General features: G+C 55.7%; 3 protein-coding genes across 5 annotated transcripts in view; 2 read left to right on the top strand and 1 right to left on the bottom strand.

Annotated features, from left to right (window-relative positions):
- RTN4RL1 (reticulon 4 receptor like 1) overlaps window positions 1–3,891 on the bottom strand; it is a 67,754-nt gene extending 63,863 nt beyond the window's left edge. The window contains exon 1 of one of the 2 annotated variants that reach the window (XM_074319690.1): window positions 3,675–3,891. In XM_074319690.1, coding sequence (XP_074175791.1) covers window positions 3,675–3,684 — 10 coding nt within the window. In that variant the 5' untranslated portion in view covers window positions 3,685–3,891. Of the gene's footprint in view, window positions 1–2,697; window positions 3,598–3,674 lie in introns of those variants that run through there. The other variant, XM_019755525.2, reaches the window with a different exon arrangement.
- Window positions 3,892–6,921: 3,030 nt separating this feature from the next.
- On the top strand, window positions 6,922–16,129 carry DPH1 (diphthamide biosynthesis 1). 2 transcript variants are annotated; one of them, XM_019755529.2, is made up of 13 exons: window positions 6,922–7,036; window positions 8,813–8,965; window positions 9,088–9,151; window positions 10,629–10,750; window positions 11,217–11,374; window positions 11,491–11,612; window positions 13,130–13,198; window positions 13,604–13,760; window positions 13,881–13,981; window positions 14,506–14,584; window positions 14,868–15,008; window positions 15,184–15,288; window positions 15,991–16,129. In XM_019755529.2, the coding sequence occupies exons 1-12, from the start codon at window positions 6,976–6,978 to the stop codon at window positions 15,268–15,270; spliced, it is 1,314 nt and encodes a 437-aa protein (XP_019611088.2). In that variant the 5' UTR covers window positions 6,922–6,975; the 3' UTR covers window positions 15,271–15,288; window positions 15,991–16,129. The 2 variants fall into 2 exon arrangements, with proteins under 2 accessions (XP_019611088.2, XP_019611087.2); XM_019755528.2 differs by having other exon boundaries at window positions 6,940–7,036; window positions 8,817–8,965.
- Window positions 15,296–16,843, top strand: OVCA2 (OVCA2 serine hydrolase domain containing). Its single transcript, XM_019755531.2, has 2 exons — window positions 15,296–15,645; window positions 15,991–16,843. Exons 1-2 carry the CDS (start codon window positions 15,462–15,464, stop codon window positions 16,488–16,490), a joined length of 684 nt encoding a protein of 227 aa, XP_019611090.1. The 5' UTR covers window positions 15,296–15,461; the 3' UTR covers window positions 16,491–16,843.
- Window positions 16,844–25,208: the final 8,365 nt, after the last annotated feature.

The following is a 25,208-nucleotide window of genomic DNA, read 5'->3' as shown; positions in this document are numbered from 1 at the left end:
CCGCTTGCTATAAAAGGTCAACCAGAAATCAGAGAGACGACCCTCATGGTCCAATGCCTACTCTCGCCTTCTTCCTCTTCTGGGGCTTCAAACCCCTGAGCCTCCTAACTCCACAAAGCACTCCATTGTCAAGACCATGAGCCCTACCCTTTGCAGAAAGGTAAGGGTTTTTTTCCTCTCCCCTCTCCCCAGGATCTAGGGAGGGTTACTCTTTTTTTCCTTCAAACACTTTTTCATATCATAATTAAAATACTAAACTCCTTCAGGGCGAGGACCCCACTCAAGGCTCTGCATCTGATAGGCAGGGAAACTGCAACAACTATCTGAACCCATCCTATAATATTTTTGCTTGGAACCTTTGGGAACAATTCCAAAAGCAGAAACTTCAATGGCCACCTCCCTTGACATTAGCCGCAGGCACACCTTTGGCTTTGGACACACATCTAGAATCTACACAAAGAATCTGAGTGTCCTGCGTGTGTGTAAAACAGACAAGTCCTAGGGATCAGATCTGGGGCTGAGAGAAAATTGCCCAGGAAAGAACCAAAATAAAAGTCCTTTGCTCACACAATGTCCCAGCAGCAGGCTCCAGGCCACCGAGCCCAGCCCAGCAAAAGGCTTCTCTGCTCGTTTCCCTCAGGCCAATCCAGGTGGAAAACTCTTTGTTGGTAGAACCTCTCCCACCAACCAAGCAGTGCAGGAAGGGAAAAATAACCCAAGTGGCAAACACACGTGACTGCCAAGCCTCCAGTGGCCAACTCTTGAGCAGGGTAAGGGAGCCTCCCCCTGGGGGAACGGCCCCCAGAATGCACTGGGCTCATCCTGAGCTGGGCCTCTGGCTAGCAAGGATGGGAGAGAAAGACTCCTGGAGGCTGCTCAAGCCTCTCTGCGCACCTAAACCATATAAACAAAGTGCGTGGGCTGCCTTATGGCTCATTTTTAACTGCAAACTGCCAAAAGACAAAAGACCAAAAGGGAAATGAGATGTCAGTTCCTTTCTACTATCTCCATCACAGACCTGCAGCCAGACATGGCGGCCTTTTAAAACTGCCAGAGAAGACTTCCCCACTGGAGCAAGTCTGCATGCTCCAGGCCCAAGCTTCTCAGACCTGAGCATGTACTCAGCTCTGTAAGAAGTACCCTTTCTGTGCAGAAACACTATGGCCAGCACCCCTGGTTGCTGAAAGGACTTTTAGTCCCTTTCTGCAGGGACAAGGAACTGGGGTGGATCAGCGGGAGAGACTTTTCCCACACCATGGTGAAAAGCAGTCAGCGTTTTCCTGGAACGCACCGACCCACGTGGAGGGCACAAGTCACACACAAGTTTGTGACTATTGACACGAGGATGGGGCAACCCAGGCTCCTGGGTCAGCCCGAGACAGTGGGGTCCACCCCAGGGCCCTTACTGTTCCCAGCGAAGGCGTGGTTTCTTCTCCCACCTGTCCGACCTGCTATGGGGTCTCTTCCATCACCCCACATCTGCTCCTCTCCACACATCTTGGGGCTTCACTTCCTTCTCCTCTGCCACCTCCCCCTGCCCGTTTTCTCCTTCCCCATGCTACTGTGAGGTCAGAATCCTGTGCTTACGACACCTCGGTCTGTTGCCATGGAAACAGGGGCGGATTAAGGCTGGAGCGCGGAGCGCTGGGATCAGGCCCCTCAGCTACCTGAGCTCCCGCCTCAACCTGCTCCCGCAGGGCTTTGGCTGCCCGCCGCAGGCGCCGCGGCTCGCCGGCCGCGGGGCCGGGGCTAGGGATGAGGAGGTCCCGGCAGCTCGCCGCAGCCCTCCTGGACCTGGGAGGGGGTAGAGGACGACGCAGAGGCCGGGACAGTGGGTGATGGGGCCCGCGAGCTATCGGCATGGTCACTTGCCCTCCCTGGGCCCGGGGGACCGCTCCCCGCGCGGCAGCCACGTGGGGGCGCGGCGGGACTTCCCAAGCGCCGGCGCCAACTTTGCAGCGCTCCGCAATGAGCCGGGCTGCCGGAGGGTCGTGGTGAGGTGGTCGCAGGGCCAGATTCTCTCAAGTTGAGCCTGGCATCGGCAGCACATGCTGCCGGCACAGCCTCAGCCTTCGCATCCCTTGGCGCCAGGCATAGGGAAAGTTTGGGAAACTGGACATCAGGCACTAGCCATCCCCTTCGGCTGCTGGGTGCCCAGAGCCCGTCCCTCGAGACCAAAGCAGAGCTGCAGAGAAGGTGCCCGCCTCCCGAACCCACCTGGGAAGCTAAGGCGCGCAGTGAACGCCCGGGCCGCGCGGTGACTGACCGCTGGCTGCACTGGAGCGCAAATTGGACCCTGCCCCGCCAAAGCGGCAGAAGCTGGCGGCGTGTGACCACGCAGGGGATGGAGCCTGCAAGTGCAAAACTTTATAGTGGCAAAGCATAGGTCCCAGGAGGCCAGTTCCCCTGCCATCACCGGCAGCTCAATGTGGTCTCGAAATGGCCTCGCTGTGCCATATCCCTAGGCCAGGCTGCTAGATCCACGGAGCTAATCCCGTGTCTCGCAACCGGCCACCAACGGGGGCTGAGCTCCAGCAGCAAGCCCTCTGCGGGTGCGTCCCAGCAAAGCCCGCCAGCTCGCCAGGGGCTGCTTCCCGAGCCGGAGTCCGGCGCCGGGCAGATCTCTAGCGGCTCTAGGGCTCGCGGCTCTGCCCCGTGCGCATCCAACTCCAACTTGCCCCTGCGGCTCCAACTCACCTTTGCGAAGCATGTTGGCCGCTGGGCCGCCACTCCGAGGTCGGCCTAGGCGCGATCCCTCCCGGGGTCTGGATTCAAATTCTTGGGAGCCGGCTGCAGCTAATCCGAGCGCATCGAGGTGGGGGCAAGCCGGGAATCCGCTTGTGCCCGGCGGCCCGGCCCCGCACGGGCATGGTGAGCCCGAGCCCCGCGCGGAGGGCACCGGCGCCCACCAGCAACCGCGGCGCTGCCGGGCAGCCCCGCGCGCTCGCTCAGCCCCGGGGCGAGCGGATTGCTCCGCGAAGCCGGCGGCCTGCTTCTGCAGCCCAGAGCACTTTGCAGGCGGTTTTGAGGGGGGACGCCGCCCCCCGGCCGCTACCCCCTCCTTTCCGCCCCCTCCGACCGCTGCCGCCGCGGCTGCTGCAAAAGGGCGCTCGCACGCACCGCGGAGCTCCGGGGAAAGCGCCCGGCGCGCGTTTGCAGGACCGAGAGATCGGCGGAGCGGGGCGCCTCCCTTCCTCCCCCCGGCTTCCCCCACCTCTCCTCCTCCTCCCTCCCTCCTTCGCTCGCGAGCTCCCTCCCCCTCGCTCCGCTCCCCGCCCCCGCTCATGGAGCGCCTCCCATACAAAATTTATGAAAGTGCTCTCAGCTCGCGGTGCGGAGCGCCGTCCTATTCCCAGGGCAGCAGCGCTCAGCCGCGCGGCGCCGCCTCCCAAGGTGTTTTCGCTGCGCCCGCTCCCGGGGACGATCCTCGACCCGCGTCCGTCCAAGTACCTGCCCTAGCTCCCGGGCGGGTCGTCGGACCACTTGAAAGCCCCTCCCGGGCCCCCTGGGCTTCCCGGAGCTCGCACCCGCAGCCCAACCCCCGCCCGCTCGCCCTTCGCGGATGGAGGTCACCCAGCCAGGCGGCTGGAAACGTGCGCTCTGCCAACCGACTGAGACGAGACGACTGCCACCCAGAGCGCCCCCCGCCCCCTCGCCCCATCACAAGTCCGCACCCCTGTCCATCTCTTCTTTGGCCTGTTCCGCTTCCTCCTTGGAGGCTCGACGGCTCCTGCCTGCCCAGGATAGCTCCCGCGGACCAGCTGCCTCGCATCCCGCGTCCCAGGATATTATTTTTGGGGGGAGGAGGTGTAGCGTGCCCCCAGGCAGGTCTAAACCTTTGCAGCAAGCATTGCGGAGGCCCAGTTGCAAATTCTAGAGAGAGGGAAGAACCAATGTGGGGGCTCAGGTGGGCTATCTTCACCTGGGGGGGGGCTCTGATTTCCCTCGGTCTACACAGGTCCCGCCCTGGGCTTTGTAGAAAATGGAGGAGGCACCGCCTAGAAAGCTGGTCCCGTAGAGGGCAAGTTGGGCTGAGGGTAGAGAAGGTTCAGGCTAGCCCAGATCCTGGGTGGAGACCGGCACCCCCTACTGGCCTGGGATTAGAGGGGTCCTGGGAGAGGAAAAAAGAGTGTGCTAAGTCACTCATTCAACATGCATTTACTGAGGGCCTGTCATGTGTGGGACACTACTATTCCTGGGGATTCATCCAATGAAAAAGACAAGGTCCCTGCCTTTGTGGAATTCACAGTCTGATAGAGACACAATGTGGATAATCTAGAAAAGATGGTTTTTGGAAGAAAAGCACACAGGGTATTTGTTCTGGAGCTGACATGAGGGGGTCCAGGAAGCTGCTCTGAGCAGGTGACATCTAAGCAGAGATCTAGCTGAAGTTCAGAGAACGAGTTGTGTGATTCCTTGCAGAAAAACTTGGCATGGTAGGAAGGTCAAAAAGAAGACCAGTATCATTCAATATATTCAGTACACTGAGGTTCGGCTGAGAGCTAACAATATAGGCTTAGATTTCCAAAAGCTTATGGCATCCATGAAGAAGAAAGACCCACAATCCATCTTAGAATGTGACAGGAGGCGATACAAAGTGTGGGAAGGGTCTCTGCTAGTTCTGTAGGGGATGAAAGACCATCAAGGAAGTCTTCCCAGAAGAGACACCATTTGGGTTAGGTCTTGAGGGCTGACTGAGTTCAACAGGCTGAGAAGGGGAAAGGTCATTCCAGGCAGGAGAGAATGTGCAAATGCTTGGAAGTGAGAAAGTAAGTTTGTTCTGAAGATTTAAGAAGATTGGTCCATTTTGGCGTGGAAACAGAAGGTAATACATTCTTTCTCTTAGCCTTGATCAGCTGCAGGCCTGGGCTGGCTCCTGACCCCACACCCTGCCTGAGCTCTGCCAGGCTGACACTAAAGTTGAACTTGATGACACAGAGCTTGCAGAGGCCCATCCACAAGTAAATCGAGTCCCAGGGAGGTTGAACAACTTGCTCAATATCATACAGCAGATCAGTGCCAAACTGTGGGCCTGAATCAGGGTGTTACTCCTTCTGCCACCTCCCCAAACTGCCTCCCCATGATCCCCTGCCCCACCAACTCCAGCATTTTAAGCAGAGTTGGCTGGAGCTGGGCGTGAGTGTGAAAAGCAGAGTTATTTCAGGCGTCAGGAGGGCTGGGTGCTACTTTGAAGTCCAGCCAGGGGTGGGGGTGAGTGTAGGCAGATTTTGTAGTATAATGTGGGGGTACACTGTGCGCACCTTCTTGTCAGGCAGTTATTACTCAGATTGCTGAGTAACTCAGGCAGGGAGACCCCCACAGACAAGTGGAGGTGTTCTTGAACCAAGTTGTGTGGCAACCCCCAAAGTTTTACACTGCATGATTTTGGGGAACATGCTCAAATCTGTCCTTGATATCTAGTTCTCCTGGACATCACCTGGTTTCCTAAAGGGGGCCAGGGCAGCTCATTCAGCACAGAGGCTGTGAGGCAATGTTAAAAGAGAATGGGGGCCTTCCATCATCAATGGGCCCCACCTCTGCCTAGGGAAAGGCCCTAAGGGGCAGAGTGGCTGGTAGGGAGAAGCCACTGCTGGAGCCAATCTTTCCCCCTTGGAACTTACAGCTGCAGCTGGAGCTAAAGCTGCCCACAGGCTGGGCCTTAGTGTTGTGAAGGGGCAGGGGCTGGACTCAGTGGATCCCTAGAATTGATATCCTGTACCCTGGGGTCCAGAGAACATGGAGAAAACGGGAAAGTCCAGGCTGGACTCTCATCAAGGAGAAAGGGGTGTTCCTGGGACCCATGCTGGCCACACTCCTGTCCAAAGTTGTGACTGTCCTAAGAGCATGGGTCAGTGGCCTGAGGGATAGAGCCCTGACTCCTTCTGGTCCTGCCCTTGGCTGCTCACTCTCAGCCTGCCTAGCCATCCCTCCGCTCTGGGCAGCCTCCCAGGCAGGACCAGTCCCTGGCTGCTTGTTTTTCATTTCTCTCTGCACCTTAATTAGAAGTTTCCAAGCTGGGAGGGCCTCCAGGGGAGCCTGAGGCCACAGAGATGCCTTAAAGGGCCAGCTGTGCTCACAGCACCACCTCAAGGAGAGGAAGATGGTGCCAGAGGGATGGGTGGGCAAACGGCCCTGGGGACCATTGCTCTTTGGGGGCAGACCTTGCTGAAGGCCAGTCCTGCAGGTACTTTGCTCTTCCAAAGGTCAAGGTTGTTTCACTGGCTGCTCTGCCTTCCCTTTGGGATCCCAGGAGCTCAGGCCACTGATCAGGAGAAAGGCTATCCTAGGCCTGAGGGGCAGCCTGGCAGGGAAAACTTGGCCAGAATCCAGAAGGTTTAGGTACTCTGAGTCCTTAGACTGCCCCACCCACACAGAAAAGCACCCTCGGGTGTAGGACTTTCCCCTGTTAGCAGTTTTTCACAGGTGAACCTTCCATATAGTCGGTTCTAAAGGTGATAAGGGCACCCTGGCGCTCCGGAAATGGGCACCAAGACTCAATTCGGAGGTCGGGTGGGAGCGGAGTTCTGTCCTGTAGGGGCAGTGGGGTCCTCCGAGGTCAAGAATGTGGCCCCACCCACACGCACCCACTGCTTACCCGGGGAAACAGGGAGGGAAGCAGAAGGAAGACCTGATGGTGTCCCCAAGACTCGGCCCACAGATGTCGGATAGGGAGTCGGCAGATAGGGGAGCTCTGGTCTAAGAGTCAGGTTCGGGCCCACGGGGAAGAGGAGGAAGTGGGGACAGGGTCGCGGGGAGAGTGCAACCGCGGTGGTCGGGGACCACTAGGGGCTCCCGCGAGCCCCGACCTTGCGGGCGGAGATGGGCCCCCAATAGCCCCTCCTCTATATTCTCCTTCACGGTCCCCGCCCAGCAAATCCCCGCCCCTCGCTGGCCGATCGGCGATCAATCGCAAGGTCTGTGCTCTCCGCGTTCTTCTAGCGCTGCCTTTTTGGTCCCCACGTGGGCAGGGCGGCGATGGCGGCGCTGGTTGCATCCGAGGCGGCGGAGCCTGGCGGCCGAAAAGGCCCTGGCAGAGGTGGGTGCTACAGCGTTGCGGCCTCCGGACATCGCATCTCGGGGTAGGGCCCCCAAGTCAGGGAAAAGACCAGCCAGTCCCCTTTCTCCGCCAAACCCGGAAGGCCCCGCCGTCACTCGTTCTGGGCGGCTGTCACCGGAGCCCTGAGGGACCGGTCTTTTGTAGCCTTACAGCCCCTCCTAGGTGCTTGTAGTCCTTAAGCCGGAAACGCTGCCTCCTGCCTTGGCCCGCTGACAGATGCCTGAAGACTCACGGAAAAGACGGAGCCGACGGGGAGGGAAGGAGCCAGGCGCCTTGCAGAGGGCATTCCACAAGTGGGCCCTCAGGGAATGCTTCCAGGTGGTTTCATTCACTAGGCTCTTACTGAGCGCCCACTGAATACCACGCCTGTGCAAGGTGCTGGGACCAAACTACAGCCCTGCCCTCAGGGATCTCACAGTCTCCCCGGGGGGAAAACTGACATAAACAGATTACAGCCATGTAATAAAGGAGGAGGCTCCTATTAACCCTTGGGACAAATTGAGCTGCTAAGACTAGCAGCACCTACACCCCAACAACCATAAGGGACTTGGGCCTGTCAGAGGAACTTCTGTAAGGGACCCAAGGACACTAGGCTGGTTGTTCCAAGGCCTTTGAAACAACTGAACAAAACCGTAGCCGTGGTAACATTCAAATCTGTTATCAGGGTCGCAGCCTAGAGTGCTAGTTCTCCACTGCACCCCCTCACCACCACCATCCCCCCTCACACACACACACACACACACACACACACACACACACACACACAGGGTGAAGGATCAGGTCTGAGAGGATTACACCTATCCTAGTAAGGAACCCTAGCAGAGGTTCTGGCACATAGTACAAGTTCAATAAATATTCGTTGAGTAAGTTAATTTCTTGCCTTGTCACATTTCCAAATTGGCTCCTAAAGAAATAACTGGGGGTTGAGCTAAATTGAATTGTGGGGAGTAGGATGCAGTTTAAGGGCTGCAGTTTTGCTAATGGGCTACAATGTTTTCTACAATAATCAGGGGGTTGTAATTGTATTTGCTCCCAGTAGACTACTAGCCCCTAATAGGAGAGGTCACTTTTCTGTCCACCTGTTAGCCCACAGTCCTGACTAGAGTGTGTTCTTTCCATCCTTCCTGGGGTGGGAGGTGGGTGGAATAATGAGATGAGGGAATTCATTAAAGGTGTTTATTTCCCTTTTAAATGATGAGAGGGAAGAGTGCAGAAATTAACCAGTGTAGACATAATCAGTGGGACTCAAGTAAGGAAGGCAGGGTTTTAAATTAATACTTATAACATGTTGCTTATAGATCTCTTATCTAGGGCTCAGAACTTCAAGGTGTTCTCAGGATGGGGGAGGAGGAATGTTTTCCCAGAATTCTTGGGCTGGCTTGGCTCCTGGGTTTTCCTTAGGATAGTTCTCTTATCAAGGAGCAGTTGTATAGACATTCTTTTTGCTGTTTGCCCCTCAATTCAGTTCCCTGGTGTCACCTCTGCTGAGGTAAGGGGTGAAACATGCCCCATTCATGGGTTCAAGTTGTTGATTCCCAATAATCTCACAACACGGAAAATAATTATGCATATTTCCTGCTGGTTTACTGAGTTGTCTTTCCAGCTTCAGGATGAACTCAGGGAAGAAGGCAGGGCCAACCCCCTTGGGATCTGGGATCTGGGATCTGGGCCAGAAACTTGGGTGGAGTTAACACCTTAGCTGGGTCTGGCTGTGGTTTCAGCCGGGTACTGACTCAGGCCTTACATTCCTCCTAGGTAGAGCCCCTCGGGGCCGCGTGGCCAATCAGATCCCCCCTGAGATCCTGAACAACCCACAGCTGCAGGCAGCCATTCAAGTCCTGCCTTCCAATTATAACTTTGAGATCCCCAAGACCATCTGGAGGATCCAGCAGGCCCAAGCCAAAAAGGGTGAGCCCCCAAACTTCGACCTGGTTTGGGGGTGGAGAGGTTGCCTGGCCTAGTTAGGGGCAGTGTCCCCATTCCAGCCTCTTCCCAGCCTTCTGCTCTCATGTCTGTGCTCTGTCTTGCAGTGGCTTTGCAAATGCCGGAAGGCCTCCTTCTCTTTGCCTGCACCATTGTGGATATCTTGGAAAGGTGAGGCTTGGGGCACTGGAGAGGGAGCTGAGCCGAGACCTTCCCCATGCCCATTACAGCTCTGCCTGTTGTGATCATTTTTTCCTTCTTTACCTCTGCCTTACCCAGCCCCTTCCCACGACCATATACACACAATGAGAAAAACCCCAAATTAAGACAGAGCAGGTGGTAGGACCTAAGGAGGACCTCAGAATCCTTAGAGCTGACCCTGGAATGGGCTGAGTAGTCTGTGTGAGGTCTGGCTAGGGGAACCCCTTTCTCTGGCCCATCGGGGAATAGGGGAATGAGGGGCTTGGCAGGGGGAGAAGTGCTTAAGAGATGGTATTCAGTTCCTCTGCCCCCTCTGTCTAAGTTTCTTCAATACAATGAGCCATCCTTGGGAGGGGGGTTGAGTACTTAGCCATCTGGAATGGGCACAGGGACAGGGAGGGGGAATGGAGAAAGGGGAGGTCATCTCGTGATGGGAAACTCCCACTTCCCTGCTGCTGCCCTCCCCCACCCTACTTCTCATCAGCTGCCTCCCTTTTGCCCCTTGGGGAAGCTCTCTGGGGCTTGGGCCAATTTGCATACATTTTAATCTATAAAAAATTAAGTGCTCAGGCTGACTCAGATGCCTGGGCTGCATTCTAAGGAATTGAATAATCTGCTTCTGTGCACAACCTGATTTGGGGAAGTGGGGGGAGTAGGGGCTGACAGGCAGCAGCTCAGCTTTCCCCACCATACCTCCATGAGAGGAATGGGGAGACCCATCACTCAGCCAGGACATGCCCGAGGGGTGGGTCTCAGGGAAGAGCTGGTCCTCTAGCTCCATTCCGGTAGTGAGTTCAGGGGGTGCAGGGTCTTCCCTACCCACCCCCGTCCCATAGTGATTCAGGCCTGGCAGCAGATCCCATGGCAATGTGCTGGCCAGAGCCCACTCTTCCTGACACATGAGGTGTGTGGGCAGTGCCATGTGCTGTTGTTGTAGAGCTGTGCATGGGTCCCCCATTCCTGGGCACAGAGAGCCCTGACTAAGGGTGAGGAAGTAGCAGGGGGTCTGGGAGTCAGGGAGGCTGTGTGTACCCACACATGCATACCCACGCACCCAATGGTACCAGGGCTTGGGGGTGGGTACCTTTGCACATGTGTACATGCTCACTGCTCTGGGTGGGATGTGTCGGCATTGGAGGTCTGTGTTTGACCTGTGTACGTCAGTCTCAGAGTTGGGGGTCCCTTTTGCAGTCTGAGCCTGGGCAAAGAATCAGGGTGCTGCAGAGACCATCCTCATACAGCTACAGTTCCAGGAGCTGCTGCCAGGGCTGGAGGAGGTGGCAGCTGGGCCCCTCCTACTCTTTGTTGGCAGAAGTGGCAGCTGCCTACCCAAAGGATTGGAAGAGGTAGTGAGAGAGGAGCTGGGCCCTGAAATACCTCCATGGGGTCAGGTATCACTCTCACCTCACTCCTTGTGTCGCTGTCCCATTATTTCCCACCCCCACAGGTTCACAGAGGCTGAAGTGATGGTGATGGGTGATGTGACCTATGGGGCTTGCTGTGTGGATGACTTTACTGCAAGGGCCCTGGGAGCTGACTTCCTCGTGCACTATGGCCACAGTTGCCTGGGTATGGCAGATCAGGACACCTGGATGCAGGCAGGGCTGGTTGGGAGGCAGGACTGTATGCTGATCTCCATCACAGTGCTTCTTATCCTGCTCGAAGGACAAGGGCTGGTTGGAAGGCAGGACGGTACACTGATCTCCATCACAGTGGCCTCCTTGTTTCTGGGATGGCCTCAGCCTTACTGCTCTGCAGGTGGATCTTGCCTTTTGATTTGGTTGCCTTGGAAACCATGCTCCTGTCCCAGATGTGGGTGTTTGAAAGGCTGTTGGTGGTAGAACAGGCTAGGCCTCCAGCCGAGTGAAAGAGGAAGAGCTTCTAAGGGACCTGTGACCTCCCCAGCCCCACCCCTTCCTTCTAACCCCAGCCTGAAGCCACTGGTCCTGGCTGCTCAGAGACCTTGGCCCGGGCCAGGTCCTCTGCCCCTCCTGCCTTCCAAAACCAAGTCTCCTGAACTCTTTGCTCCTCCCAGTTCCCATGGACACCTCGGCCCAAGACTTCCGGGTGCTGTATGTCTTTGTGGATATCCGAATAGACACTACCCACCTACTGGACTCTATCCGCCTCACCTTTCCCCCAGCCAGTGCCCTTGCCCTGGTCAGCACCATCCAGTTTGTGTCAACCTTGCAGGTAAGTGGACAGACAGCAGCATGGGCCCCCATGCCAGGTGCTGCAGGCTGGTCCTCCTCTGTCCTTGGCTTTCCCTCCCCCATCCACTTGCTTCCCTTCCCTTGTTATTCCTACAGGCAGCTGCCCAGGAGCTGAAAGCTGAGTATCATGTGAGCGTCCCACAGTGCAAACCCCTGTCCCCTGGGGAGATTCTGGGCTGCACATCCCCCTACCTGCCCAAAGAGACGGAGGCTGTTGTGTAAGTGAAAAATGGGGGTGGGGGAGCAGTCATAGAGAATAAGAAATGTATCCTAGGAGTCTGAAGCTCCTAAACCATTTGCTCAAGGTCACCCTGCAAGATGGGGACCAAACAGGATTTCAGGTTTCCTATCTCCCTCTCCAGTACTCTGTCCACTGTCCAGAAGGCCATGCCTCAGGTGGGGCAGGAATTGGAGGGCCTGATGGGGGATGAGGGTGGGCTAGAAATGGTGGGAATATAATTGGAGAAGATGGATGGGCACACCCAGGCTGTAGCCCCATTAATTTAGCATCCGGACAGCTAACAAGCAGGAGCAGTGTGTCTCCTGCTGCCTAATTATTTTAGGTAATGGAAATGCTTAATGTTGTGTGAATGCAGCCAGCCTCAGAGCTGACAGCTCCCAGCTGGGGCTGAGGAGGGGAGCCCCATTTCCAGCTAATGGCCGGGAAGGAGAGAGGGACACTCCTTGACTTAGCCCCATGTCTGGGGCTGCAGATGCTGCTTCCATAGGCCTTGCTACACCCATACAGACACCCCTGCCCATAGCCAGGCCCACGTCAGGGCCTTCCCCAGCCCAGAACTGGCAGTCCTGCTCCCTAGGGACAGTCCCCCTGCGCCTGTGCCTGCATAACTGAGATCACGGACACGTACCCTTGGAGGCTTCAAGGTGTGTGCTGGAGAGAGGAACACCCTGAGTGTTGGCCATTCATCAAAATTCTGTGTGGTCTCCCAGAGAAGGAGCTGCCATGGCAGATCGTCTCCCATGCTCTGGCCTCTCCATGGCCTGGGAAGGTACTGTTAGAGGTAGCATCTCCTAGGGCATGCTGGGTACAGCCTTTTGGTTAAGCCTAGAGTCGAGCCCCAGATATACTGCTTAATAGCTGTGTGCCTTGGGTAAGTTTCTTAACATCCCTGACCCTCAGTTGTATCTTGTAAAATGGGGACACTGTAGGTAGCTTGGAGGATTATTTGATAGGACTGAGTGAAGTCATGCATGCCAGGTGCTTAGCCCAGGCCCAATACACAGAATACACAAATCCAATAAACAGTAGCTGTTGTTACGACTCAGCGGCTGGACCCAAGAGCTAGTTTGGGCAGAGCGTAGCCAGAGTATACCCTTAAACCTCATTTACAGCATAGATGACACCCTGAACACTACTTCCCATGTCTGTATTGAGCTAGGTGAGGGAGAATCTGTCTCCCCATCTCCAAGTTGGGATCTCTCCTTGCCTTGGCTGCCCCTTTACTCTTCCCCCAGAAGGTTGGGGATTGGCGGGGGTGCGGAGGGGGTCTTAGATTTCGCATTACATAGCTGAAAGGGCTTTATGGTCATCCAGTTCAAACTCCTTACTTTACATGTGAGAAAACCAAGGCCTTGGGAGGTGAAATGATTTGGCCCAGTTCATACACAATCAGTAGCATAGCCAGCCAAGAACTCAGTGCTCTGTACCACCAAGCCAGTACCTGCTTCTGCTGCCCCATCCCACACTTACCACCCCCTTTCTATCCCACTGCAGATATCTTGGAGATGGCCGCTTCCATCTGGAGTCTGTCATGATTGCCAACCCCAATGTCCCTGCTTACCGGTATGGGCTGAGCTGGGCTGAGCAGCTGGGAAGGGGTGGGATTCTCTGCCACTGAGCCCCTCAGTTGGCCGAAACCTCCTCATTCCCTGGCCACTTAATAGACCCCACCCTAAAGATCTGAGGCATTTGGGTCCTGAATCTGGATATCAAACCCTGGGCTGCTGTGGCACAGTACCCATTCATCCCCTGGGATTCACACCAAATCCTAAAGCCCTCTCCCACTCTTGCCTGACCCAGCGATGGGACTGATCTTCTCAATGATAATCTCTGCCCTCGCCTCTGTTCCTAATTACCTGCATTGGAGCCTGAAGGTTCAGGAGACCAAGGGCCTGAGTCATGGAGCCGTGTGCACAGCCCAAGTCCCCTGAATGGCCGTCACCATGACCCTGACAGTTTCTTTTCCAGATACGATCCATACAGCAAAGTCCTGTCCAGAGAGCACTATGACCACCAGCGCATGCAGGCCAATCGCCAAGAAGCCATAGCCACCGCCCGCTCTGCCAAATCCTGGGGACTTATTCTGGGCACTTTGGGCCGCCAGGGCAGCCCCAAGATTCTGGAGGTCAGAGGGCTCAGCATGGCCTCTGGAGTAGGGGACTGGCTGGGAAAATCAGTAGGCTAAGGGATTTCGTCTTGGCTGCTTGATCCTGGCGATACCCGCTCTGCCTGTCTCTACCAACAGCACCTCGAATCTCGGCTACAAGCCTTGGGACTACCCTTCATGAGGCTGCTGCTCTCTGAGATATTCCCCAGCAAGCTTAGCCTACTTCCTCAGGTGGATGTGTAAGTTTCCCCACCTTACTTACCTAGCTATGACTCTGCTAAAGAAGCTTAGGATCTAGGTCCGGCCCAGCACATATTGAAGGCTGGAGTCAATGGGCATTGCTCCAGTGATGATGAGATTTTTATGTTGACAGAGCATTCATCCAGCAGGGATGGATCACACCTACTTTGTCTGCCTTGGGGCTCAGAGGCAACTGCAACCTCATAGGGGTTCTATGTGAGATGAGTTTGAAGGATGGTTGGCACCTGTGTGTCCCGGGCACTAAATTTGATTCTGGGGATACTATCACCTATGAGCTGCCCAGGCCCTACCCTCAGAAAGCTGTAGTCAGTGGAGGAAACTGAAGACAAGCAACACTATAGTGTTATTCTAAACAGCAGCAGGTGATAGTCTTTAGAAGTGTAGTGTTCATTCACTGGGTGTGTTGGGGACACAGTCATGTTCTTCAGCACGCTGCCCAGGAGAATGGCAGGACACCACCCCCACTGCCCACCCCCAGGTCTGACCTGACTTCCCTTCCCAGGTGGGTTCAGGTGGCATGTCCACGCCTCTCCATTGACTGGGGCACAGCCTTCCCCAAGCCGCTGCTGACACCCTATGAGGTAACACAGAGGTTTGAAAATCCCTGAGAAAGAGTGGCCTTTGCAACTGGTTCTGTGAAGGGAGGGATCTGAAGTAGAGTGGGGTGGGTGGGCAACATTCAGTTACAGCTGAGCCACTTCCTAGCTGGGTGACCTTGGGCAAGTGTCTTAACGGTTCTGGGCCTCTCATTTCCTCTGTGGTATGGGGTAATGGGACCATTGTAGGCCATTGTGATGATTGGATTAAATAATCCTGCGCAAAAAAAATGTTGGCAGATGTTATTGTCCTGTTTCCCTCCCCTAGGCGTCAGTGGCCCTGAGGGACATTTCCTGGCAGCAGCCCTATCCCATGGACTTTTATGCTGGCAGCTCCTTGGGGCCATGGACGGTGAACCACGGACGGGACCGCCCCCCCCAGGCCCCAGGTTGGCCTGCGCTGGGGAAGGTAGGCAGGGACTCCAAGGAGGGAGGAGTGGCCCCTCCTGGGCGCGGCCTTGGCCCTGGCTGCTCCCTAGCGACGTGAGCCGAGGCCGCCACCGTGCGGCCGCTACGGGAGAAGCATAGGAGCGGGGTGGAGGACGTCGTAGAAGCGGAATCCTGACCAAAATGTGCGACTTCAGGTGCAGGAGGGATCCACGCGCCCCTCTTCCGACGCGACTTGCGAGGGTTGCAGCTGCAGAGACAAGGCGGTGCCGCTTACTCCTTGAGACGCTCCCGGGTCTCAGGTATCCGCCCCGCCCTGGCCTCGCCCCACCCCTCCGCTTTGTCCTGGGAATGCCCACTCGCTCTGAGGCCCGCCTTCAGGGTGGTGCCAGCGTTTGGTCCCGCCCCCTTGCGTAATTCAACCTCCGCTCGGGGAAAGGCCGCTTCCGGTCCCTGAGGCGCGCTGTTCCGCACTATGGCCGCGCGGCAACCTTTGCGGGTGTTGTGCTTGGCCGGCTTCCGGCAGAGCGAGCGCGGCTTCCGCGAGAAGACGGGAGCGCTGAGGAAGGCGCTGCGGGGCCGCGCCGATCTCGTGTGCCTCAGCGGCCCGCACCCGATCGTGGACGTAGCGGGCCTGGAGGGCGCCGGGCCGGAGTCTGGTGAGACGAGGTTTGCCCAGGAAATGCGCTCCGAAGTCGCTATTTTGCCTCGTCCCCATAACACCCTTCAGCATCCGCCCACTCTGTATCCTCCCTCTTTCCTCCTGCCCCCACACTTCATTCTGCCCATACCCTTCATTTTTTCTGTCCCAGCCTCCCAGGCTTCCACCTTGATAAGTCTTTCTCCTCTCTCTATGCCAGGCGATTCCCCATCTCATTTCCCCCAGACTGACTTCTCTCCCGTCAGCCTCCTCTCTCCCTGTCAAACCCTCCCTCCCTTTCTCATTCTTTTCCTCCTGGATTCCCCCTTTCCCTAACCCCATCCTCTCCCCCATATCGCCATAGGGCCCTGCCCTCCGGAGGAGCAGCTTCGAGGCTGGTGGTTTTCAGAACAGGATGCAGACGTTTTCTCCGCACTGAAAGAGCCCACAGTGTGCAGAGGTCTGGAGGAAGCCCTGGGAACGGTGGCACAGGCACTGAACAAGCTGGGACCTTTCGATGGGCTTCTTGGTTTCAGCCAGGGGGCCGCGCTAGCAGCGGTTGTGTGTGCCCTTAGCCAAGCAGGCGATCCCCGCTTCCCCTTGCCAAGATTTATCATTCTGATATCTGGTTTCTGTCCTCGGGGCCTTGGCCTCCAGGAATCCATCCTGCAGGGCCCCTTGTCACTGCCTTCACTCCATGTTTTCGGGGACACTGACCGTGTCATCCCCTCTCAGGAGAGTATGCAACTGGCTAGCCGATTCACTGGAGCAATCACTCTCACCCACTCTGGTGGCCACTTCATTCCAGCAGCTGCACCGCAGCGCCAGGCCTACCTCAAGTTCTTGGACCAGTTCGCAGAGTGAATGATCAATAAACGCCTCGGCCCCTACACCCCCACCCCATCCCCAGTAGGGACACATGACGTTGGGTCAGCCTCGGTGATCCCCGTGCCTCCCCTTTTCCCTACTCTGGGATCTCCACTGCTGTTAGTGCTCCTCACCATCACCAATTAAGAGATAAAGACCAGTTCTTAAAACGCATAAGACCAGCTCAGCACTCAAGAAAATGGGGAGGAGGAGGCCTTACTGGACGTTGACCTTGGATCAATACTCAAATATGAAAAAGGACAGTGGAGCCCTGAATGAATAGAGGGTGACATGGAAAAAGCAGGGGCTGGCAGTACTGCTACTGTCACACAATAAAGTGGTGATTTGGATTTTGAGCGTCTTTTTCCTGATACATAAAAAATCCATTGTATAACAAATCTGGCCATCCACACAGCCTCCAGAGCAGCACCAAGCAGGGAGGTGTTTACAAGCTCCCAGGAGAAGCTCATGCATATGCGCACATACACTCACATTTTTGGTAGAAGTCTTAAGTCCCAAGCAAAAGTAAAGGAGGTCTCTGTGGCCAAATCAGGGAAGAGTTTATATCTGAGAAATTCTGGAAAGAGTTCACCTGGCAGGGCTCTGCCTGGGCCACTCTGAGTTGAGGCTTCCTCTTTCCTGATCCCTGAGAGTTGTGTGCCGGCCTTATGTCAAACCCTGGCTTCTTGTGTTCTCTGCTTTCTCCTCCATAACTGCCTTAGCATCTCTGGACTATATAAGCTTAAAGAGTGGGATGATGCTAAACCTTGGATGAAAGCCAAAGACAGCACAGAAGAAACCCTTTTCCAAATTTGCCCCCACTTAGAGTTTCTGAGATTGATACTACGTCTAGTGATCACAGACAAAGCCTAAGCAGCCCCTCTGGTTTGGAAGTGTAGTTGTTCCTAGGCATTCTAAAGACTGTCCACTTTAGCCATTTCCCCGACTTCTAGTGTCCCCACACTATGACATCGGCACTGTCTCTGCAGGCTCACCAGCCTGTTGCTTTTCTGGAAGATCATAACAGACCGTATAGCTCTCAAGCATGGTTGCCCCTAGGGACTTTAGTAATGAAACAAGAATTAGGATTAGGAGATACAGCACAAATACCCTAGCCCATCCTGAAACAACGAGACTAATATTTCTTAAGCGAAATTCTGAGTTCTTCACTATAGATAGAAACTGTCCAAGTTAAAAAAAAAAAAAAAGCTGGCAATACCCACCCAGACAGACCCAGTTTACTGGATTTAGAACATTTACAGCAGATAGTGTGGGTGGGGAGAAACTTCTTTGCTACAATTGGCCTCTCCCTTGCTCTTGGTGTTTTAAAGGGACCTGTCATGCAGGGTGTCATGCGGGGTCTCTGGTCCCACTCCCCGCATAACGCAGGATATGGCGAGGCCAAAAAGGAACACCTACGGAGCCATAGATAGGGGAGTCATACCACTATATTCTCGCTGGCGGCCGGGTTGGAGACACAGGAAGCAGGAGCCACACTATCCGCTACCTGCCGTCCACGTCTCTGCCAACCAACCTCACTTGCTGACTGCAATCCGCCGTGCTAACTGCAATCTGCTCTTGCTAGCTCAGCCACCATCTTTTTGCTAGCCCCCATTTTCTGCAAACATAGCCATAGGCAGTTATATTAGTGGCCAATGGCTCACTGGTTACAGCTGACAGCCAACTAGCCACAGCTGATGGCCATCCAATCACAGTTGATGGCCATTTACTACCCGAGCACCTTTCCACGTGAGGACGAGAGCCTGGAAACTGCACTCCTGGCTCTGTCCCCACAGGATCCCTTCCTTGGCAAAAGGGGGAGACTCTGAAATGGGCTGAATTACTCCTAAACCTGTTGAATTTGGCCCATAGAATTTTAGAAAAGACTGGATTTATGGTATTTAAAATTTTAGGAATTTCACACAAAAATTCAGATTCTTGGCTTCTCTAGAAATAAACAGTTCAGAATGGGATGCAGTGGCCCCGCAGTTCAGGGCTCATGCTTTCATGGCAATCCTAGGCTGCCGCCTTTAGCAAGGTCCCAAGAGGTGAAAATGATGGCTGTGTACCACAGCTGCTGCTGCTTGGGATTATTATGGGGATTAAAAGAGAGGGGAAGATACATTGGGGAATTAATTTTTAGCCAGGGCCTAAAGTTAGAAGGGTGAAGGTAGAGCACAGCAGTATTAAGTGAAGCAGAAGTACTCGCTTGGAGTGAGGAGAATTCCCACCAAGAATCATAAAATGTCCAAGCCAGAAGGCAACATCACGTGGTCCACTAGTTCCCTAAAAGTGAGGTGTCACCTGGCATCATGCCTTCCAGGAACAACGGAGAATCTTAGCCCCCCTGCCCCAACACAAACACACAGATTCTATGGACCATTTACATCAGCATAATGTTAAAACTTAGATTCCTAGGGCCAACTCCAGACTCAATGAATCCCTGGGACCCAGGAATTTGCGTTCTGACAAGTCATCCCTGGTCATTCCCATGCAGCATAATATTTGAAAACCACTGCTTAAAGAGGAGAATATAAGTCTCTGTTAATATGTGTTATTTGAAAAAAGCTCCTCATGTGATTCTCCTGCACTCCACTAGGGAAGGGGAGCAGGCAAGCTCTCAAGAATCACTGATCTAACATTTTCAATCTATAACTAAGGAAAATGAAGTCGAGAGGATAGAGGAATACCATGTATTAAGTGTGCCAGACACTTTGACAAGCAAAAACTTTACAGTTGCCTAATTTAATCTCACTTCATGAGGTAGATACTCTTATTAACCTAATTTTACAACTGAGGAAACAGGCACAGAGAGGCTATGTAACTTACCCAAAGTTGGTTCAGATCCAAGAACTCATATTCTTGACCTTTACTAGTCATTCTTTCCGCTGCTGCACCACTGCAGGTGAGCAGAGGCCACCACTCACTACTGTTGGGCTACATGTCTGTCTGGGCCTCACCTTTCTAATTCATAAAATATGTTGGGGTTGGGAGCAGTAAGTGATTTCCAAGATACTAAAAAACTCTAATATTGTATGATCAGTCTTCTGGTTTTTCCCCCTCTACCCACCTACTCCAGATGGGTTCCAACTGCAAAAGACTTGGTCCCTTCAGAATATCCTTATATTTTTCTTTTCTATCTCTCACTCCACCTTAGATTTATAAAGCTCTTGGGAGAGAGAGTCCCTTAGCAAAGAACCTATCAAAAGCCCCAGTCCCAGAGGTTCTGCTCAGAAAGACGTGCCCCCCCTCCCTTGTTCATTCTGCCTAAGTGCCCAGAGCTGGGGTCTCCTGACCACCACCCCTCACAAAGACATAGTAGCCTAATAGAATAGTACTTAAGAGTGAAGTATCATTCCGCAGTTTTTAAAGGTTTTTACTTACATAATTCTATTTGATCTTCACAACAGCCTTACACAAAAGGAGGGATTATTATCTCATTTTACAGAAGGCTCAGAAACAACATGGTCCCTTAAATATTAATAACAACCAGTTGGTGAAGCCAGGCTGGACCTCCTGCTTCCCAGTGCACTACTCCCACCTGCACACACTACAGTCTACCCACGGATGTCCACCGGATTCCAGAATCAAGTGCATTTTAATCTAAGACCTCAGAGTCCCTGGGTAGGAGGGAGGCAGCATGTGGGCACGGATCAGCTGTAAAACCAGCACCAATTGTCTTAGAAGGAGTTTAGAAAAGGACAGGGTATGGAAAAGTAAAGAAAATTTTGATTAATTGGTGGCAGGGCTGGGTGGCATTAACTATTCTCAACACTGCCCCTAGGGAAGTCCTGCAGCCAATGTCCAACAGCCCCTGTGGTGGGTGATGGTGGTAGCAGGTGACATACACAATGTTTTGAAGAGTTCATCGCTCACACTTCACTGGCACAACAGGACTTCGTCCCTTCTGATTCAGTCCCCCTCTTTAGGGCTAATTTGAGACACTGTCTGAAATTGGAATCCAGCACATAGAGATAGACTGCTGAGACGTTCAGACAACGATTTTGGGACCGGGATGATTTTACAAGCCCACTGGCTTCCTGAGGGTTGGCGACCCTACTTATCCTAGGTGGCTCAGAGGAGGAAAGAGTGGGGAGAGGAGTGAGGGGAGGTTGTGACTCCATCAGAAACATGGGTTCAAGGATTACTCTTCGCCCTCAGCTAAGCGTTCCTGGAAGAATGAAGTTAGGCGTATTTAGGAAAACTTTCCTTTGTCTACCCCCTTCAGTCCCTAGGAGGCAAGCATTTTTTCTTGCTTCCAGGTCCCAGCAGCTTCCCTCACACTGAGGAGATAAAAAGAACCTAAATCTCATAACTACCCCTTCTCTCGCCATCTCCTGGTTGCAGCACCTCGGCTAGGAGGACAGCTCAGTCACTGCGGCCAACGGTCAGACATACTCTGCACACCGTGCTTCCTTCCTTCTCTTCCTCGGAAGCGCGGCAGTCGAACCCCGGAGTAGCCTGCCTGCCAGCATCGAACCTCCCGCCCCGCCCCCCGCCCTCAGACTTATCCAATCTTGACTCGTCGCCCCCGCTTCCTCCTGCTCATAGTCTCCCTCAGCCAGGGCTGGCAGTGCGCGGCGCGGCGCGTGGGCGTGCTGCGGGGCGACCATGGCTGTAGACTGTTACCTTCGGTTCCCACAGTAACAATCGAAAGCCACGGTTGCCCTGGAGACGCGGGGGCGGGGCGCGCGCTGCTGACGGCACCGCGGCAGCTCCAGTTAGGCTGACGTCAGGACCGCTGGGGTGGGGGGTCGGGGGCGGGGCGCACAGCGGGGACCCGGTGCCGGACTGCTCCCCGGCTGTGCGATGTGCTTGTGGGCCCGCCGCCCCCCCGCAGCCCCTGGGGACTAGGGACGCGACGTCCCGATGGCGGAGCCTGCGCTGAATCAGCACCGCGGACAGCGGTGGCGCGGGCAGTGAGCGCAGGGCTGAGGGACCCTGGACGGGGGAGGGGGTACAAAGGTGCCAGGGGAGCGGCAGGTGGCCGGGTCCGCGGTCCTGGGGCGGGGCCAGGCGTCGGTGGCCGTGACTGGAGACTGTTACTGAGGGTGGCCCGGGCAGTAAGCAGTCTAGAGCCAAGGTGCCGGCGCGCTGCCCGGGGAGGGGGGGGAGTGCCTCTGTCGCCCGCAGCTGGGGGCGCTGCTGCTCTTCCTCCCCCGCGACTCCCGCCTTTCTCGGCCCCAGCGCTCGGGTACAGGCACGCGGCCCTTGACGTCAAAGCCCTGTGACATCAAAGATGTCCCTGCGGAGAGGCACTTCCGGCGGTGGGGGGGGAGGTTGGGGGGCTGGGGCGGGGCAGTCCTGCCGAGGCCCCGCCCCCGCCTGGTCCTGAGAGGACAGCTCCTCGCGCAGAGGCGGGAAGTCGGGGGAGCAGAGGGACAGCCCGACGGGACAGGACGGGGAGGGGGCGCCCCGGCTGAATTCAGGGCAACGGGCAGGTGGGCATCTGTCCGTCGCCGGCGTCCCGCTCAGCTGGCCGGGGACAGCGAGGCTGAGTCACCGCGATGAGGGGAGGGGAGATGGGGGCGCGTCTCTTGAGGCGCCAGCATCTCCCCACTTTCTTGGGAGAATGGCGCAGAAGCCCCAGGAAAAGCCGCGGGGTCTCCGGGGGTCCATCTTCTGTTCGATGCTCCTCCAAAGTGGCTGCGTCTCCATCTGGGTGCAGGCAGGTGCTGCACGGGTTTCTGTGTACGCCTCCGGTACCGGTTCAACCAGCTGTGAGGGAACCCTCATCCCCCACCCTGCCTCCAACCCTACCTCGTAGGGGCCCTCCAACCTGCTGCCTGCGGGTCTCCTCTTTGCTCTCCCGTCCGTGTCCATACATCCGTCCATCTATCGCCCGTCCGTGGGTCAGTCTCGCTTACCTGCCGGGCCGCGTCGCGCCCGCGCCAGCTCGCCTCCTGCAGCCCGGCTGGCGCGGCGGCTTTTATAGTCGCGCGTAGTACTCGTGCGGCGGCTCATTCATGCGGCCGCGGCTCCTACACACTGACGCGTTGCCGACGTCAGCAGGGAATTTAGGAAACGGGAAGAGGGGCTATTTATAGAGGCTAGGGGGGTGGGGACCGAGGCGATGAGGAGCTGGATGAAGAGCTGGGAGGTGGAGGAGGGTGCATGGAAGCAGGAACGGGGGGCAGGAACACATGCCCCATGCACCGGTCTACAGGGGGTTAACTTTCCGGAACTGCGGGCTGGGGGCCCGCAAGAGGATAATGCGGGGGGGGGGGGTGGCTGACGGGTCCCTTACATATGTATTCACTCTGCGACACCTCGGATGCAACCCTACTCCAGCCCAGCCTTCCAAGGTAGTACCCAATCCTACTCCTTCGTTTCTGGACCCGAAGGCTCTGTGACGTCACAAGATGTCCCACGGCGGCGTTATACTCCAATGGCCACTGCGGTGTTGTCATCCTGAGGAGTGAGGCAGGAGAGGAAGCTCCAGTGTGTGTGTGTGGGGGGGGGGCAGGGGTGAGGACGCTAGGGCAGCACCTAGAGCTATGGTGTGGATGGGGGAAGAGCAGGGAAACTCAGGGATCTCGGAAGGCTTTGTAGGAGAAGGCTGGGCCTGGAAGGAATGCCCAATGGAGGTCCAGGTATCAGATGGGAGCTGGAGACCCGAGGGAAGGCAGAAAATTGAGGAGGGTGGCTTGGACTCGCTGGAAATGAGCAAGGGGGTCCTTTATGGGGGAGGTGGGGAAAAGATGGCAGGAGAAGGGAGGCAAGAGGAAGAGGAAGCCTCAGCAGGTGGAGAGGAGGTCAGGTCCCCTAGTGTCAGTGTCAGACCCTGGCACGCAGCAGACCACGTTTAGGACCCATTTGTGGAATGATGGCATTGATAGAGCTCATATGGGGGTGATAATGAGTGAAGGGCTCAGCAGCTTGGCAGAAACGGGTCTCCAGGGGCTGGCAGGGCAGAGGAGTTCGAGTTCCTGGAAATCAGAACTGGCAGGAAGGGCCCATGCTATGTGGGTGGGTGTTCCTCTGGAGCGGAGCAGGAAAATGAATGATCCTGGTCCACCCTAGCTCCATCAATTGAGATGGGCTCTCAATCAGGGAAGGGGAGTGCATTGAGAGAGAGGAGCTGGATTGGGATGGGGAGGGGGCAGTGCTAGGCCAGGGCAGGTGGAACTAGGGAAAGGTCAAAGACTGAAGAGTGAAGCCCACTGGAAGGTAACTAGGCTGGGGGCGTCTGTGAGACCCTCCCATACAGATGTAAGGACAAGGGCTGGGGCAGTGAGCTAACTTGGAAAGCAGGGATCCAGGTAGAGTGTTGAAAAAAGACAATGAGGGCCGGCCCAGTTGCTCAGGCGGTTGGAGCTCCATGCTCCTAATGCCAAAGGCCGCTGGTTTGATTCCCACATGGGCCAGTGCCAGATGGCTCAGTTGGTTAAAGAGCATCCTCTCAACCACAAGGTTGCCAGTTTGACTCCCGTAAGGGATGGTGGGCTGCGCCCCCTGCAACTAAGATTGAAAGGACAACAACTTGACTTGGAAAAGTCCCGGAAGTACACACTGTTTCCCAATAAATTCCCCTACCCCTTCCCCAATAAAATCTGAAAAAAGAAAAAAGAAAAAACACAAGGATAGTGGGCACATGGGTCCACAGTGGACAGAATCCACCACACAAAAGAGACACAGAGCTGAGGGGCTCCTTGTGAGGCTAGGCCCTAACCCCATCAAGAGGATAAAAGATTACAGCAGAAACAGGGTCAGAGAAGTCCTCCATACTCTTTGGGGTCTGGCTGACTAGAGTTTTTCTGTTTGTTTGTTTGTTTATTTGTTTTGCCTCCAGGCTTCCTCCCAGAGGTTCTCTTCTCCAGGAATGCCTTCCTGCCTGGCGGGAGAACTCCTCTTCATCCATCAAAGCCCAGTTCTAAGAGCACTTCGGAGGACCCTTCCCACCTCCTTCCAGCACTCCTTTCACTTTTCCATCTCAGCGCACAGCACGTCCCCCTGCGGTAGGGGTCTGCAGCTCAGGAATTCCATTTTCATTTTTGGAACCTTACTACTTCCCTAGTGGGGCCATCATGGGAAGACAGAAGAGGATTAGGATAAGATTGATCCAGAACACAGAGTGGAAACAGGGTGAGGGCGGACTCCGCGGTAGGAATGGGGACCTGCGGGGACCAGGAGCCGCCTCCTGGCCCCAAGGCCATGAAGTCTCACGTGGAGGAAAGGGAGCCTCTGGGGGGCGCCAGAGCCCTTGGTGTCCGTCAGGGACCGCGAATGGCCTCGCCGGCGTCCCCTCAATGAGTGACTCAGCCACTACCTCTAGCGGGGCATCGGGGCGGAGGGCCTCATGGGGGGCGGCGAGCATGGCCCCCACCCGCCCAGCGGCCCTGAGCGGTTGTTATGTTCTCCAAGGCCTTGGAGAGACGCGATCTGGGCGAATCTCAACGGTTACTATGGTAACTCTGCGACCCAGCCTCTAGCGAGGCAGCTGAGGAAGGCGCAGCCAATCAGAAGCTGCAGGCGTTCTCAGGGACCCACTCCCACCCCCCACGTGTGGGCGGGGGTCAGGAGGTGCGGGGAGGAGGAGGAGCGTGGGCCGCAGCGAGACCCCGCGCCGCTACCAGCTTGATGCGGGCTACTGGGCTGCGCGGGGACGCTTCCGGAGTAACCCTGCATTGGCCTGTGCGCCAGTGCGGGGTCCCCTTCCTCCCACAAGAGGTGTCACCTACAAGAACAGGGCCTTCACGCGGGATGCAGGACCTT

This window comes from Rhinolophus sinicus, linkage group LG15, assembly GCF_036562045.2.
Source record: "Rhinolophus sinicus isolate RSC01 linkage group LG15, ASM3656204v1, whole genome shotgun sequence".
NCBI lineage: Eukaryota > Metazoa > Chordata > Mammalia > Chiroptera > Rhinolophidae > Rhinolophus > Rhinolophus sinicus.
The sequence above is the reverse complement of the archived record's forward strand: the minus strand, read 5'-3'. Positions and strand labels throughout refer to the sequence as shown.